General features: G+C 27.7%; 1 protein-coding gene across 4 annotated transcripts; it reads right to left on the bottom strand.

Annotated features, from left to right (window-relative positions):
- Nucleotides 1-1,167: 1,167 nt before the first annotated feature.
- LOC109804912 (uncharacterized) lies at nt 1,168-4,170 on the bottom strand. Of its 4 annotated transcripts, none has more exons than XR_003804720.2 (3): nt 3,483-4,170; nt 2,650-2,792; nt 1,168-1,615 (listed from the first exon to the last, which is right to left on the bottom strand). XR_003804720.2 is itself a non-coding variant. In XM_083063781.1 (2 exons), exons 1-2 carry the CDS (start codon nt 4,127-4,129, stop codon nt 1,507-1,509), a joined length of 756 nt encoding a protein of 251 aa, XP_082919907.1. In that variant the 5' UTR covers nt 4,130-4,170; the 3' UTR covers nt 1,168-1,506. The 4 variants fall into 4 exon arrangements, 2 of the variants coding, with proteins under 2 accessions (XP_082919907.1, XP_082919908.1); XR_014429693.1 differs by lacking the exon at nt 1,168-1,615 and adding an exon at nt 1,642-1,914; XM_083063781.1 differs by lacking the exon at nt 2,650-2,792.
- Between the last annotated feature and the right edge of the window lie 13,846 nt (nt 4,171-18,016).

Below are 18,016 nucleotides of genomic sequence, written 5' to 3'. Positions count from 1 at the left end.
TCTTATCTACTAAGGTCCCTAATAGTTATTTTATCGAATGATTTTAGATTTCAACTTGAAATTTTGATTACATGGTCATTTGGTCATTACGGATAGTTTAAAGAAATAACTCTTCTAATATCATTCATATTGTTAAATGGAATTGATTTTGTGTTGTATATTTTGAAATATTTTAAAAGGTTAATTAACTCATGAAATTATTTTAAATTTAAAGTTAAAATAATTATTTTATTAATTAATGGTATTAAAACTTATTTAATATTAGTTTTAATGAGATATAATAACTTTATCATTTTAGTTCTAATTAATTTTAATGATTAAACATTTCAAAATTAATTGATTTTAATTATCATGATTAATTATAGTCACAACGGTGAATATCCTCTTTTATAAATATTGAGATTTAGTAACAGTCATAGGATGAAATATTATTCTCTTCTCTATTCTTACTTTTCTAGGTTAATAACTTGCTAGTTCTGTATCTTGAGACTTGAGTGGGAATCTGCAGATAAGTCTTTAAGATAATGCATTTTCATGTTCTCATTATCCATGGACAACATTATGTTGAGAAGAGAGTACTCATCTTATGTGTATATAGGGTTTTTGATCAATATTATTCCCGACATCTGGTGATAAATATTTCATAATTATGTTGTGGTTAAAAATAAAAGAATTCATTTGTTAATTTCATTAAAATTGGATCTTAGTATTTTTCATTTTTGGTATACAACGTGTTATAATAATAGCTCAAAATTTCAAATTTAAATCTCAAATGTTCTAAATGTAAAAAGATCATTAGGGTGTTGTTTATTTTGAAAATATTATAGTTAGAAATTTGTTTATTCTTATAATATTTGAATGCAAAGTCATTAAATATAAAATTTTCTTTTATGAGAATAATCATTCAACATATAGAAGAGATATTACCACAATAAATAATAAAGGTCGAAAAAAGTTTTTCAAGTTTCTTTAGAAAATTATAATGCAATTTGAGATAATAACACTCTATTAAGATGTTGTCATAGACATAAATATGAGGGGTCGAATGATGATAAATAAGTTTGTATACTTTTTTCTTTTTCTTTTTCTTTTTTATAGTTTTTTCTTGTATTCTCTCATTCTTTTATCTAAAGAGGAGTTTTTCTTTTTCGAAGACAATGGTCATACAATTCTCTTTTTTTTTTTTTTTTTTTTTTTTTTGAAGAATGGTCATATATATTTAAAGCTTAGAACTCATGACTTCATGTATACTACATTATCTGTCACCACAAAATCAACCCTAATAGCATGAAATCACTTTATTATATTCCTCTTAATTATCACTTGTAGCATGAAACCTTTGGAAATGACATATCCAAGACTTGAGTTAGTGGGAACATCAAATATAGTGAGTTCAAATAGATGAACAAAATATAAAAATTTAAAATATTTAATGAGTTAAAATTTAAAGTGTGAGTTCAAATACATAAAATTAATAGGGACAAAATATAAAAAATTCAAACATTTCTAGGTAAATTTTTTCAAAAGGAGTGCACTTGCAAACCTGATCACTATGCGTCTTCCGCTACTGCTTTGGATCGTAAAGAGCTGGAGAACCCTTTGTATATATTTTTGGCTTATAAAAAAATAAATTAAAAAAAATATAATTAAACTTAAATACTTGTGTACATGCACATATGTAAGTAGCATGGAAATTGCATAACTCAACTCAATTATCTGTTAAAAACTAATCAAGTTAATTATGTCAACACAAACTCCACACATTTGTTATTTTATATCTAGTACGTATAACCAATTTAACTCATCATATGTGTTTTCCTTATGATACAATATACAGTGTTCATTATCTGGGTGAGGCTTGGAAGACTCAGAGGACCAAACTAGGAGGCACTTTTTGGTTCACTGGTTCAGTACCTGCAGGGTTGCACTAGGAATTAATCCATTGTATGTTGACAAAGATTAGTAATTCCTAATCTAAGAAAAGCATAATTTCCTTTCAGCTTTTTTTTTTTGGTGGACCTGCTGTATAGTATACTATAAGCTAGATGGTACTGAAGCCTTTAGTTTTACAAAGATGGTTTTCTCCTATGTTTGATACTTTAACTTCTCCATCGCTTCCTATGTTAGGTTGTGTGTGCCTTGTACTGCTGTTGCTTCCACACACGGTTAGTTACCAGCACTTGACAGTTTACACATTCTCTAGCTTTTGATCTTTTATGGTAATTTTGTTTGGATATCTAATATATATAGATACACATAGAATGGGATAAAATAAAATGCAATAAAATTAGCACATAGGAAATATAATGGAATGCAGTTTTTCTTATATTCTTTGCTATTATACAATGAATAGATGATATAAAATCCATTTTATTAGCTAGTTTATATTGGATCCTATTTTGAAGAGTAATGTCACTCCTATTTCACATTCTTGTCATAACTTTTACCGATAAGGAGAGAGATAAAAAGAAAAGTGTAAGATAAAGAGAAAAAAGTATTGTGAAATAAAGTATGTATATGTAATACTTAATCATACAATAACAACTGTGTTATTCTATTTCCTGCTATCAATCTAATAATATGCATAACATGGGTTTTGCAGCATTTATAGAACAATTGGGGGAAGCCTTCCTAGGAGAACGTCCTCACCAAAATATTTACTTGATGAGATGCAATGCACCCTAGGATTTCCTCTTGACACACTATGCTTTCCCATGCTCAACTTCTCGGAGTACACTGAAGTTAAGTTTCTTTAGGAGTTCGATTCTCATACTTCTCATCAAAAATTATCTCTACAAAATACAACAAATACCAAACAACAAGAGACTTTAATTTGTAGCTCTCTATAAATGCTTGCATCAAAATTCATGTATAGAAGCAGTAACTAACAGTCTAATATAATAGAATATTTGTAATAATCTGTCTCACTCTCTCCTTATTAAGAGTATAATTTTTTCTGTTGTTATTTACACGGAAGCCAATTATATGTATATATCACAGAACTTTAATAGAAAATGGACCGTGAATGTCACAATTGAGAGGGAGAGATCAAAAGAAACGAAGAAATATTAGATAACTGCATGTGTCATGAAAGGTCTGTGATCTTTATTTGCGTGTAAATATCACGACTCTAATTTTTTTTAACCAATCTGCAGCAAAGTTTCTTCCACTTGCAACAGACATAATACAAAGTGCACACGATCAGAATTGGGGATCAATTGCAAGATTATAAATTCAGGCTTCCTTTGTACATCAATTAAGAAGGATATACTCAACAGCTCTTGAAAAGATTGAAACAAATAATTTCCATAATTTCACAAAATTATAAAAAAAACAGGCGAAATCAAAAGGAGTGGCTAATCATATATCCTGAATGGCCATAGAAACAATTAATGTATATATATATGATTTATATCACAGTGTACAAATTAATATGTTATGACTATGAGTACGAGTACTTCTAATCAAGAAAAATGAACTACCTAGTAAACATTTCTCCTTCTGACTTTTCCTTTTCTTTCCACTCTAACCCTATGAATCTGCATGGCGAAAACCTAATCTTGTATTCCGAAATGGTTTCAAGCTTAGGAGACCACACCTGGTCCTTAGACTTGACAAGCTGTTCATAGTGCTTTTGCAACTCAGGAGTGCTACACAGAAAACTGGAGGGGCTACCAGGGGGTCCAATATTATTCTCTTTGTCTCCACTTATGAGCCTAGTGATGAACTCTGGCATGACCTTGATGAGGACCCTTCCATTGGAACCCTTGAGGTACTCAAAAGGGCATGCCCCAAACTTGATGGGGGACTTGTTAGGGCAAGATCCAAGGGCAGAAATGGAAGCCACTGAGAGGGTGTGGCATGCAAAGAGGTCAATGGGGAGAACAAAGTAGGTTTGGCCTGGCATGAGTTCATCATCTATGGACAAAGCAGGGATGGGGTGGCCAATGAAGAAAGAGTCTGCATGGCACACGATCTTGTCAGGGAACTCAAACATGATCTCACCAGCTATGTGTTTTCCCTTCAGGGATCTTGTTGTGCCTTCCCAGAAGATGAGATTCACTGATGATGATGATGATGAGTTTGTGTTGTGTAATTGAAAGCATGGAGTCCTGATTGCATTTCCCATTTCAATAGAAAGAGAGAGAGAGAGAAGTGATGAAGAGATTACTGATTACGGTTGTGTATATATATTATAGAGATGGTGGAGAAAAAGATAATGTTGACTTTGGATAAAATAATATGTGGTCCATTTGTTTTTATTTTAATTATTTTTGTGTTTTTTTTTTTGGCAGAATTAATAAAAAGTTTGATGGGGTCGGTGGTCTGGTCAGCCATGCCGGCTTTGAAAGTTTCACTTTCGATATCATGATCGATGTGGCCTCTTTAAGGACACACTCTTGCAAAAACAACTCATACGCGAATGAACATGAATCACAAGCTTAACCCTTGACCTTGTTGTACTGTTATATTCAAACCTAAAAGTTCCTTACCTTTTTCTCCACCCATTAATGTAAGGAAAATATAGGGTTTTACTCTTTAAGGGACAAAGATTAAAATTAAGCATCTTATTTTACGTGATTAATTAATGCGTATGAATATTCTGCACTTTACACTGTCCACCGTGGAGGCCAAATCACTACTTCTACAATTAAAGACTAATAATTTTCGCATCTTCAAAATTAAAGGTGTTGGAAAATTTTCTTTTGAGTAAAAGCCGCCGTTTTAATAATAATAATAATAATGACTTCAGAAAATTTAAGTCCCAAGTATTTTGGTATGTGTTTGATAAAACTAACATAAAAACCAACTTAAGCTTATTAAAGAGAAAGAGAAGGTCAGTGTAGTTACAAAATATGAAATACACCACAATAAAAAATACAGTCGTAGAAATTAGTTCACTAGTATATAACAATTTAAGTCTAACTTCAGCAATAACAGTTCAAGCTCAAGACAAGATAATGAAGTCACCAAAATAATACAAACTAGCAACTCTTAAACCCTTGTGATTTTATTTCGATTGCTTAAAATTAAAGAAAATTGTTTATATAAGCAACTCTCCCTTGTGAGTTAATTAATATTTGCGTATGTCAATGTAAGAAAGAGAATATAAAATATTGAAGAAAAAAAAAACTGTGAGTTAAGATGATAAGAACTTGGATTAGAGAGAAAATTAAATGAGTTGTTTATAATTTAGTTAGCATGAATGAGCCCATTTAAAAAATATAAAGTGGGTTATTTATTTGAAGAGCATTGAATATTGATGTTCTTATAAGTTAGTATGTTTTTTTTTTTTTTAATTGAGAAGTGATTCACCATTTCATCAAAATTTGTTTCAATATAAGCTGTGTGTTTGGAACAAATTGAAATTCGTAAAAAGTTTTTTCTCTTCAAAAAATAAGTTGTTTTCATGCATATGAAAATATGAAGTTTGTGGTTATTTCTTAATAGATTTTTTCTTCTCTAAAAATGATTTAGTACGTAAAATTGGTTTTTTTTAATTGTATATAAATAAAATTAAATAACTTAATTATTTTTTCAGAAAACTTATCCAAATAATAATTTATTCTAATTCTAATTGATTATAGATATAACTAATTATTCAAATAATTAATTTTTACAATTCTCCGGACATATCATGAAAGTTGGAATTTTCCCAGCCAACCTATATATTGATTTAAAAGTTTTTTAAAAAATTTACTAATAAATTAGCCAATAAATATAACATGACATTAAAAAAAATACTTAGTTATTTAAAATAGAAGATATTTTGATAAATTAGTGAGGATAAAAATGAAAAAAAAAATTATAAGGTAGTTTATTTTCATAAGCTATTTAAGAAGTTACCAAAATATACTTGTTTATCAATCAGACTTAATTTAATCAATAAACTAGTTTATATATGATTGGTGAAAGTAAACTTAATTATAAGTTAAGTGATTTACTATACACACTTGATCAACATATAATTTTGTTCTTGATTAAAAATGTACGATAACACAAATTTCCTTATTGGACCGAAATCTTGATCTGTTTAAGTCTTACAAGTTTTTACCGATAACATATTAGAAAAACAGTATAAATTAAAAATCAAACCTAAAATCTCTACTTGTTTTTCATCACTACTTAAAACTCAAGTAACATGTAACATTCAATTTGATATTGAAATTTAATGATTATCCAACGACTGAGTTAGCTCGAGTCAGCTTAATTTTTTGGTATAAAATAAACCACAATATATTACTCTATATATCACTTATGCCAACGTCATTGAAAATATGAACAAGCAAATTAAAATCATCCACGGAGGCATGCATGTGTTTGAGTTGGTTGACTCGATCTAACTAATCCGTGATTTAAGCATTAAAAATGTGTTGATTTAATCGATTTACCTACTAATTCATTTAATATTCATAATTAAGGATGACTAATATTTCAAAATCAGTAGGTGCTCGTTTGGTTATTTCCAACTAAAATTGGTTCCAAAGACAAAGACTGTGTAAGTCACTCAAACCCACAAAGTTCCCTTCGTCATAGCCTCATTCATATTAATCCAATCCACGTTGTCGGTTTATGACCAAGCTACCTTCTGACTTTCACGTGTCAATTTCCCTTTTTATTTATTTATTTTTATTTTTATTTTTTATTTTTTTTTATTTATGTAGATGTAAAGTCAAATGGCAGGTTATCCTTACCAAAAAATACAAAATAAAAATGGCAGGTTATATAATTTGCATACCCTTTTTTTTTTTTTAAATGTTTAGGTCTTCGATAGAAGTGTATTAATTAAAGTTAGTTAAAAAATTTATGAAGTAAAAAGTATAATTGAATGCTTTTAGATATTTTTTTTGATCTTAATGCTTTTAGATAATTTAGGGTAGTATAAAAATTTATGAAGTAAAAAAGAATAATATAATGCTTTTAGATAATTTAAGATAATATATGCATGATTTTATGTTTAAACTCCCTTATATCTTTGTAATAATTCCTATAAATAAAAAAAGTAATCTTAAAAAATTATGTTTACCTTAAAGACTTAACGTGTTCTACTTGGACGAAGGAAATTTTTTGTTTGAAAGATCTATAACGTGTCCTTGACTTTCTTACACTATGGTGAGTATCCTTGTACCAATTTATAGTTCATTTTTATTTTGTTGGTTATTTAAAAAAAATGTCCATTTTATAATCTCAACTTTCCTTTTTCCCTTTCTTTTGATAAATTTTCTTAGCAACTTAACGTATACCCTTTTGCCTTAGTCAAGTTTCAGACAATACCTAATTAATTAAATTCAAATATTAATTTATAGCTAGCTATTAATTGATAAGCAAATAGAAAATTATTATCATATGCAAGTGATTATGAATTTTTAGATAATTGTGTATTTTGAAGTAATAAATAACTAAAATGGGAACAGTATAACAAGAACTATTCAAAATTTGCATGTGATGCATTTCTGTGTAACCTGTATTTCCTCAAGGCACTAAACCGCTGACTTTTACATTGTCAATGAATAGAACAACAGAAAATGAAGTTGTTTTAAAGAAGAAAAATTCTTATACGTACATTGTTCATGTTCTTTCTTCTTTCAATTAGTAGAAACGTGGGGAAACAACATAAAATCTCCACATTAATTTAAGAAGACAGAAAAGATAAAATGATCAAATACTAAATATAAAGAAAATAAACCAAAAGTTGTTCTTTAGGGAAGATAATAAAATATATAAAAAAAATTACATCATCATTTGATGTATACATTTTTCTGCAACTATTACGAATATCATTAAAAAGGAAAAAAGTGTAACACGTAATTGTGGAAAATGTATCAAAAATAATATGAAAAGACCAAATAATATACAAATTTGTAAATGTGTACGTATATCGATACATGTTGAATACTAGGAAAGGTCCAATGATAGTTTGGTCTTAATTAATTTCTTGCAGATTAGGGCATGTGTCTATAAACAATGTGGAAGTTGGAAACTTTATTATTTTATTAAGACAGATGACGAGTGAAGACTAGTAGTGGTGGCCTTTTGCTATCTTATAAAAATGAGAAGCACTTTTATTTTATTTTTTTCATTTTTCAAATCATGATTTTGACACATGATAAATTTATCTATTTTGGGAACTTAATCATTGTTCTTAAATAATTGGATATTTCATGAAAGTCCAAAACCGTTTTTTAGGACATAATTTGGCTCCTTGACTCCCCGGCAAGTTTAGTTTATATATAGGTTTTTTATTTGTTCGTCGTACGAAGTTGTAATGTGATGAATAAGATGGAAAATTTTCAATTTTAATATTATAAGACTGCATGATAAATGCGGTTACTTGATAAATATTCGGAGGCTTATTTCAGATTAATTAATATATATAATTGTACTATATAATTTGAAAAAAAATATTTATAATATTAATAAAAAGGATAGCTTATTTTGGTATTTACAATTTTTTTAATCTTTTACTCTTTACTTAATTTGTTTAACTACTTTTTTTTTACCTTTTAATTAATTTGTTTAATTACTTATTATTTTGAAATTAACTATATACTTTCTTATTTCATCATTTTTATTTTATTTTTTTATTTTTTTATGACGAGACACGAAATGCATCATTTTCACTAATCTATATACTTATCATAAAGAAAATACATAATAAATAACCATTTTTAATTTCCACTTTTAGTGGACTATCATACCCTTTATTTGTTAAAAAAAAATAAATGAAATAATTACTTATATTTGTTAAATAACCATACACAACTCCCCTAAAAAAAATAACCATACACAACTATCCATTGAATTTATCTCTTTTTTACTTTATTTATAATTCCTAAAACTTAAGAGGAACAAGTGTCTCTTTTTTCTACTAGTATTAATAAAGGGATACTTTGATTTAGTATCCACTTTTTTTTTTGAACTTCTTTACCCTTAAATATTCTTTAAGGGCTATTTACATGAAAATTCTTATTGATTTTTTATTTTTCTTTAAGTAACCGCCCACCATCACTTCTTTGGAGAAACATCATTATTGATCATTTTTTATATTTGTTCTCTCTCTACTAATTGTTTCAACTTTTACATGCTCTACAAAAGTAAATATTTCATTGTTTTTTTTGTTGATATCTTTATTTTTTCCTTTTGATTATATTTTTTTATAGAAAAAATTACATTCACTTCCTTTAATATCCTTTTAAATGACACATATCTAGTTTTTAGTAAACGTTAACTTCTTATTTATTTATCTAATATAATAGACACATACAGTTACTTATATATTATCAAAAGAGAGTTTTATTATGAAAATAGTAACACATAAATATTATATTATTATTATTATTATTTATATTTTAAATTTTATTGCAGAGATAATAATAAAGTTTAAATATCAAATTATATATATATATATATATATGTGTTATCTTAAATTATCTACATTAATAATAATTTCAATCTTAGATTAATATAAAACTTCAATCCCGCTAAATAAAAATCATATATGAAAAAATAAAAACTAGATTTATTTAATTAAATCAATATATCGAATTCAAATTATATATATATATATATATATATTATATTTTTTTAAGTACTCGACCCTTAATAATCTTATATGGCTTGAACAAATTACTTCGCAACTCCCAAAAAAGGTACCGTGGTAAAAAAAAACATTAAATTCATATATTTAAACTAACAATTAATGACACGTTTTGACTTTCTCACTACAAAGAAGTTAAATTCCCATGACTTATAACACCCGAAATTCCCATATGTTAGGCACCTGCTATCCAACAGATTCAGAAATTTTAGATAATAGTGACAATACTTATTTATATATATTTATAATATTAAAAATTTTACATATAAATTTTAAAAATATAAATATATTAATTATAATTATTTTTTTATAAGTTTTTATATTTACAATTACGATTAAGGATGAAAATAAACTAGGTCAGACTATGTTATATTATAATTTAATAGGTTTGAATCCAACTTTCTTTAAAAATACATGAACTAAATATGACATATTTATCTATCATAGACATTTTTTAAATGTTTGATTAAAACTACAATCTTAAAGACCACTTTATAATAATTTAACATTAATAAAAACATAAAAATAAATATGTTAAATTTTATAAAATCAAGTTTAATTTATTTATGATATAAACATGTTTTTAATAAATGATCTAATTTTTAGATGATAATTTATTTTAAAACATATTATAATAAAAATTATAAATAGAACATAAATCTTTCAATCTTTCCTATTTTGATTTTTTAAAATCAACATATACAATCTTACAATTATTACTATTTCTATTTTTTTTTATCAACATATACCATAAACAGAAAGTACAAAAGGTAAACATGCATGCTACAAATTTTATTTTATCATATATGAGAACTAATCTCATTCGAAAGTTTGACAAATATCAAATAAATAAACAGTTCTTTCGAATTTATATTTTATACATATGATGATTTAAATATATATATATATTATTAGAATATAACTTTCATTTTTAAAATATATTATTTTTTTGAATAAAAAAAATCATGTATGTGTAAAATGGTAGTGGGACAAGTGCCCCCACTTAATTGTAGGTAGATCCGTCCCTGCTGCTATCCATTTTCTAAATTTGATATTAAATTTTAAAAAAATATTAGTCTTATCTTAAGTTATGTACGTAATTAATTATACTTGTATATAATATTTTTTTAAAAAAATATATTTATAAATGGCTAGTGTGAGGTGCAAATGTATCTATATTTTTTTGGCAATGACAGGCAATAAAAATTCAAATTAAGATCATATATATAAGTACTTCAATGTTTAGGCTGATCTTAGTGATATGTTTTCCCAAGAATATTATATATGTAGTGACTCCTTAAATTAAAGTGATTATAGAAAGAGAATATAAATTGAAATTTTTACTATGGATATTTTCGTTGGTTTTTAAATATATGGATCTAAGCCATAACTAATATTCTTCGTTAAACATTAATAATTCAAATGTATATATTTAAAATTATAATAAATGTGACACTATATATCACTAAAAATTACTTTTATCCACATAATGAATACAATATATGTTAGTTTATTATTAAAAGTGTGGATATATAGACTATAATGACACATAAAATATGTTGTTAAATCTCATTCAAAATTAATAATAAAATTATGTGTAACTATATGTCAAATAGATATATAACTATATATATTATATGTATAGTGACACTTTTTATATATCAATATATGTAACATTTCTTGTAGTGTGAGATCTTGACTAGTTCATTTGCGTAATTGTTTAAAATCAAATTGTATGAAATTTTAGTTTTGAAAGTTCTGATAATGTAACAGGCTGGAGTCTTGCTGTTAATAGTTTATACCAAAATGTTATAGGGGTGCTTTAATCACGATTATAATTTTGTTCCTAATAGGATATATAGGTTATATACGAACAAATTAAGATAATGTAAAAAATATATTATAAGATATGGCGTAGAAAAAAAATGTAGGACTCAATACATGATTCAATTTGAGAAAGGTTCAAATGGTATCGGTATAATTTTTATTAATAATATTGTTCAATAACTTTTAATTAAATGTAAATTTTATCAAACTTTTTGTTAGATTGAAAGTTCCGTACTCTTATATTATATATATAAAATTTTATATTAATTTAAGATGATTTGATATTTTATTCTTATACAACAAAATTAGTGTAATACATACATTTTAAAATATATTAAAATATTAACATTTTAATTACTTTCAAATTATTATTTAATTTTAACAAATTTTGACAAATATATACAAGGTGATATAAAGTTATAATTCAGTGATTATATTGATAAAAGTTACATTTAATTAAAAGTTAGTGAACAATGTAATAGTTAACATAAAAGTTACACTAATATTATTTTAACATTCCTCATTCCTCGTGTATATATATATATATATAAAGAACGCCAATCAAATTTAGGAAAAAGAAGATTTGGTATGTGTTAATTAGTTGCATAAAATTATAACCGTGTGTGATTGTGGTTTGTAACAAAATCAATTGTTAGGTCAACAATTACAAAACTTGCGCATTACTATCTGGCTTAAAACCTTGGACAATGATAGGTGCACCATTGTTGAAGTTAGCTTACAGGTTGTTATAAAGTTTCTTTTGTTTCTTGATTTTCCCAACTAGTTGCAGTAAAAGTTTGTTTTTGAAAGAAAATGACGTCAGTGTAATTTACTAATATTGTTTTTGCTTCATACAATATAATAGTTATTTTATTAATCTCGCCACAATTAAGAAAAATGTAGTCAAAAAGAAAATTCAACTTGGTACCTCTAGCTAGCATTAACCAATGGAAATATTAATAACCATTTAAAAATTGATGGCAGAGAATTATAGGTAACGAAATTTGAAGCAAAACACCACCCCCAACAAAGTCTGTTGAAATATTGAATCTTCCGAAATTTAAACATCTCGAACACATTATAACGAGAGGATCTAGAAACTATATGTGTAACACTATGAGTTTTAAGATTTATTTTATATTTTTTTATTAATTACTTATTATGTGATTGATTATTTAATTATTATAAAACTTTAAGGATTAAGAAATTTTTAAGAATTTAGTTGTTTAGGAGTTGTTTTAATTTGATGTCAATACTAGTACAAAAATGGCTTTTAAAATCGGTCATTAGGTAGCCGATTTTAAAAGTGATGCGGTGACAATTTTGTACATAATGGCATTACTTTTAAAATTGGCTACGTTATGACCGATTTTAAAAGTCTCTGACGCTACTTTTAAAATCGGCTCTTGAACAGCCGATTTTAAAAGTGAGACTTTTAAAATCGGCTCTTGAACAACCGATTTTAAAAGTGAGACTTTTAAAATCAGCTCCAAACAGCCGATTTTAAAAGTCTACTTTTTAAAATTGGCTATTGAGTAGCCGATTTTAAAAGTATTACTTTTAAAATCGGTTATTGAACAACCGATTTTAAAAGTAGTATCATAAAGTTAATTATACTATCTCTGCTCCCATTGCTCCATTCTCTTCTATTTTGCTTCAATATCATATATATTCTTCTCCTTACTCTCTCGGACTCTCATCTGAAGTGTGCAGCTTCTCATTTTCTGGGACGAATACAACATCGAGGTAACATTCTCGTCTCATGCGTATTATTTCGTTATTTCTGGGCGAACTTTGAGTCTGGAACGGCCCCAGAACGACCTGTACTACAGTACAGGCCGTTCTGGGGCCGTTCCAGGGCCATTCCAGACACTCAAAGTTACCCCGGAAATAACGAAATAATACGGTGGCAACATGGGAGAAACCATTGGCAAGTTGAAACTGAGAGTTTCCTAACATAATAGTTTTGCCCTAATGCGCGCATGTGTCACCATATTTCATTTACCTTATAAGTTTTCATTAGCACTTAATTTTGGAGTTTCACTAGTGTTATAACTTCACATATACCTACACATCTTTGTTAAGTATATTTGTGTCTTCCACCTTGTTATAATGCGCTTGTTTCTTTCTTTTCCTTAGATGCATGGTAGATGGTAAAAATGAGTGAAACGCATAGAGAAATGAAGACTAGGAGAACTTTGAAACAATGGCTCTCATCATCGAAGGTTCTATGGAGCATGATATTAGTGCAAGTTTTTATTAGTGGGATGCAGCTATTATCAAAGGCCATACTAGTTAAAGGCTCTTTCATCTTTGCTATCGTTTCATATCGCCATACGGTTGCTGCCATTTGTATTCTCCCCTTTGCAATCTACTTTGAAAGGTAAGTTATTTTTTTTTTTATTCTTTTTATTATTTCATGCTTTGCTTTTATTCTCTCTATTTCTCCCTTACATTGTTTCTCCCTCTTCTGATGGAATCATACTTTGGAATGCAAGAGGTGACACACTCAAAGATCCAAGAGGAGTGGGCTAGACATGGAGGATTGGGCCAGTCAAGGCCCAATGGGCCTCATGGGCTTGAAAGGCCCAAGACAAACTTCACATGGGCCTATCTTGCTTGACATGACCATTCTTTTATGTTTTATTGCAAAATTCATAAAGTAGGAAATTACTTTGTTCTTGGTCTTGTATTTTGACCATAGATTAGGGTTTGTGAACTTTGGGCTTGTAATTGGGCTTCATGGGCTTTGGGCATTTGATACCCAATATTGAGCTCATTTTCTTTCTTGTAATTTTTCCTATTCATTGTATTTTCTTGACCATTGTATTTAGATCATTAGATTAGGTTTTAAGGAGGATTACTATATTATTTGAATTAGGGTAAACTAGGTTTAATTTAGGATGCATTTAAGTTGAATTTTGGGTCACATGTTTGGCGCCACCTTGGCTGAACATGTGTGACTCAAAATGCAACCCTAAATGCATACTAAATCCAACCTAAATGCATTAGCACTAATGAGAACCGGATGAGACATGTGACTTAAGTTTTGAAATTCAAATTTTTGAAATTTGAATTTCAAAACTTGGCGCCACATGTGAACCCTTCACATTGGCGCCAATGACCCTAGTTCCGTGAAGCATATAAGCCTCCTTACTTCATATTTGTAAACACTTTGAGTTAAATGAAACTTGAGAGCAATATTTGCCAAGTTTCCCTTCAAAGTCACCGAGAAATTCTCACCTCAAAACCCTAGGATAGTTCATCTTCTTCCTACCTTTTGAAGTGAGCAATCCATTGCTTCTTAAGCTTGGATACTTCCCTCCAAGGCTTAGGCCTTTGTTCCTCCGAAATTCCTCCATTCTAGCCTACATTCCATTCGGTTCCAAGCTCATTTGAAGAGGATCCGTGCCTAGGAGAAGCTACGGAGAATAACTACATTCACTCCTCCTACCTTCTCCATCATCTTCTTCAACTCCTCAATTCTTCATTTTATCTTTTCTTTTACCTTCCATGTTTTTGGTTATGAAAGTGAATTGTTAGAGAGGATTTGCGGGAGAAGGAGATAGGTTGTTTGCAGGAGAAAGATAGTGTGAAAAAGGGAGATTGTGGAATTATATTTTTTCATTAAAATAATATCATACAAGAAGAACTTTGTTATGAATATTCTCATAATTAAACAGAATATAGAATTTTTAACTAAAGAATAAGTTATCACCATTAGGGAGCAATGGGCTACATTTTTCATTGAAACATTGGCTAGCTACGAGTTATGATTATAGTTTTACTCATTTTGTAGTTTAAGATGTACATAATTTGTAAGTTACTTTGATTACATATATGGTTGACATTTACCAACTATTGTTATTTGTATGTAATTTAGTATATTAAAAATATATAAATTGTCTGGTATTTTATTAATTTGCAGGTTTGGTTTAGGGATCCTCCTAAAATAAGTCAAATATTTAAAAAAAAATTAACAACTTTTAAAATCGGTCATGCCATGACCGATGTTAAAAGTAGGACTTTTAAAATCGGTCAACAGTGACCGATTTTAAAAGTGGGACTTTTAAAATCGGTTAGCGACCGATGTTAAAAGTTCCACTTTTCAAAATCGGCTCTTTGAAAATCGGTCAGAGAACCGATTTTAAAAGTAAAAAATAACCGATTTTAAAAGTATTTTTTCCACTAGTGCAAAGTTAACTAAGTTTAAGGAAAATTATATTAGATTTTCTTAAGATTTAAACTTCACAAGTTTATTTTCTTAAGAAACTTAAAGAGAAATAAGAGAGAGATTCTTTGGAGTTAGAGGGAAGCATTTCTTCTTATGACTTTGCAATAGTGATCAAAACCTTCCCTATAGTTAAGTAGTGTAGACAGATTGGAAGATTCATAGTTTGGAAGTTGAGAAATTTGAGGTTGAGTTGTCGTATGATGACCTACAGAACCTCCGTTCTTCCTTCCCTTTCCTCGCTTTTGGGGTGATGTTGTGTGAAGATGATTGAGTTATTTGTATGGTTAGGTTATTTCTTATATACCATGTTGCTTCTTTTGATTACAAGCTTACCTTTGCATTTTTTTGTTATTAGACTACAATGATCATATTATTATGGGAGTAAGACATGATTAGGTTGAAGGGTGAGTTGAATTTTGAGGGTCATGTTAGAGGTTTTTGTCTTGACTGTTCTGAGATAGTTGTATATATAGTAATTACTTGATCGACAATTTAGGAGTTATCTTTACCGTTGGATAGATGTATATACATGTGTACAGGATTTGATGACATCTCACATTAGGACTTATATTTATGTTTTTAGTTGTTATTCCCCCCTTTCTCTCTCTCTTTTTATATATATATATATATATATAGTTAATCACTTATACATTATCAGTGTAAAGTTTTTTTTACACTGGCAACCAATCAGATCTTTTAATAGTGCCTTTTTTTTATTTTAATTTGATTAAATAAGCAAATGACATGACACTATTAAAAGATCTGATTAGTTGCCGGTGTAAAAATTTTTTACACTGACAGTGTATAAGTGATTAACTCATATATATATATATATATATATTGTTGCATGAATAGTGAACAACTATTTGTATGATAATCTTATGTAATTATATTTATGTTTTTTTAACTTAGTATTTAGTGGTAAAGTGTAGTGACTTGTCAGGTCATTACAATACAGTTGATGACACTACACGAATATTTTATTTTAGATTCAATCAAAAGTCGATTTTAAGTAATAAAACTGATATAAAATTATATTTATCATCGATCATTCGTCAATTTTTTAACTAATTCTAATTAAGTTAGCACAAATTTTTTGTGTCGACCAAGTCGTCAAAAATAATTTTTTTATAGTCGGTTTATTGTCAATGTAGCTGACACTAACTTAATAATATTGTTTATTTTAATTTTACTAATCTTCTTTTTCTAGCTTACTATTTATTCATTCGCATTTTTTTAGCTTACCATTTATTCACCTAAACTTAACATTGTTGATACTCGATTCTAGACCCTTAATGTGTTAAACTAACTTGATAACCAACTGCACTACAACAAATTATGCGTCTATAAGATTGAACAAAATTATCTTCATCTCTCTCAAAAACATGTATAGTGTCGAAAAAACTGACATTATTCTTTAGATATATCATCGAATTTTCTAATACTAAATTTAAATTAAGTTTAGTGTCGAAAAACTCGACACTATTCTTTAAATATAGTGTTGACTTTTCTGATACTAACTTAAAGTCAACGATATATTTAAAGAAATAGCATCGTCTTTTTCGACACTAACTTAAATTAAGTTTAGTAGCGGAAAAGTTGACACTATTATTTAAAATAGCGTCGACTTTTCCGATGCTAATATAAATTTAGTATCAGAAAAGTTGACATTATATTTAAAGAATAGCATCGAATTTTTCGACTCCAAACTCAATTTAAATTTAGTGCAGAAAAAGTCGACGCTACATCTTTATATTAATTGACAATATTTGCATTAACCATTGACTGACACTTATTTTTCGTAAATGTTTCAATGTTTTTTTATAGTGTGATAACTTAAAAGAATTAATTAGTATTAAATATATCGAAAAGATACATATATTTTTTTTTGTTGTAATTTATCACTTAAAACTTTATAATTAAACATGTTTATTTTTGAACAATTTTAAAAAGATGAGTGACTTTTAAGAAGATTTCACTGAAAATATATGACTAAAAATAAAATATACTAAAAAAATTTGTATTAATTTATACAGATAATGATTAATTATAAAAGTGGTCGAACATGTTATAGGAAATTATCCAAGAAAATTTTTTATCGTTCAAAAATTCTGATCAACAAATTATTAAATAAAATATTATCATATAAAGTGTCATATAATGCAATCGTATATACGATCATAACGAAAAGGGTTACAAAGATGATCGACTTGAAAAAACTATCTACTAATTTGCCTTTGCGCAATTTGGGTGGTTGATTTCTCTCCAAATAGTTGATTTCTCCATGGGTCGGTCCAATGACATAACTTTAAACATAAGTATTTCTAAATACGATATGCATCTAATTTGTCATCAAA

Source organism: Cajanus cajan, chromosome 9 (assembly GCF_000230855.2).
Source record: "Cajanus cajan strain Asha chromosome 9, NIPB_CcT2T_4, whole genome shotgun sequence".
Classification (NCBI taxonomy): domain Eukaryota; kingdom Viridiplantae; phylum Streptophyta; class Magnoliopsida; order Fabales; family Fabaceae; genus Cajanus; species Cajanus cajan.
The sequence above is the reverse complement of the archived record's forward strand: the minus strand, read 5'-3'. Positions and strand labels throughout refer to the sequence as shown.

What these genes read in the sequence shown, in the direction of transcription:
- LOC109804912 (XM_083063781.1), bottom strand. Translation starts at nt 4,129, where the DNA reads ATGGGAAATGCAATCAGGACTCCATGCTTTCAATTACACAACACAAAC. An exon ending in GAAGGAGAAATGTTTACTAG is followed by an intron (nt 1,616 to 3,482) that starts GTAGTTCATTTT and finishes TTTTTTTATAAG; the next exon opens with CCAAAAATATATACAAAGGG.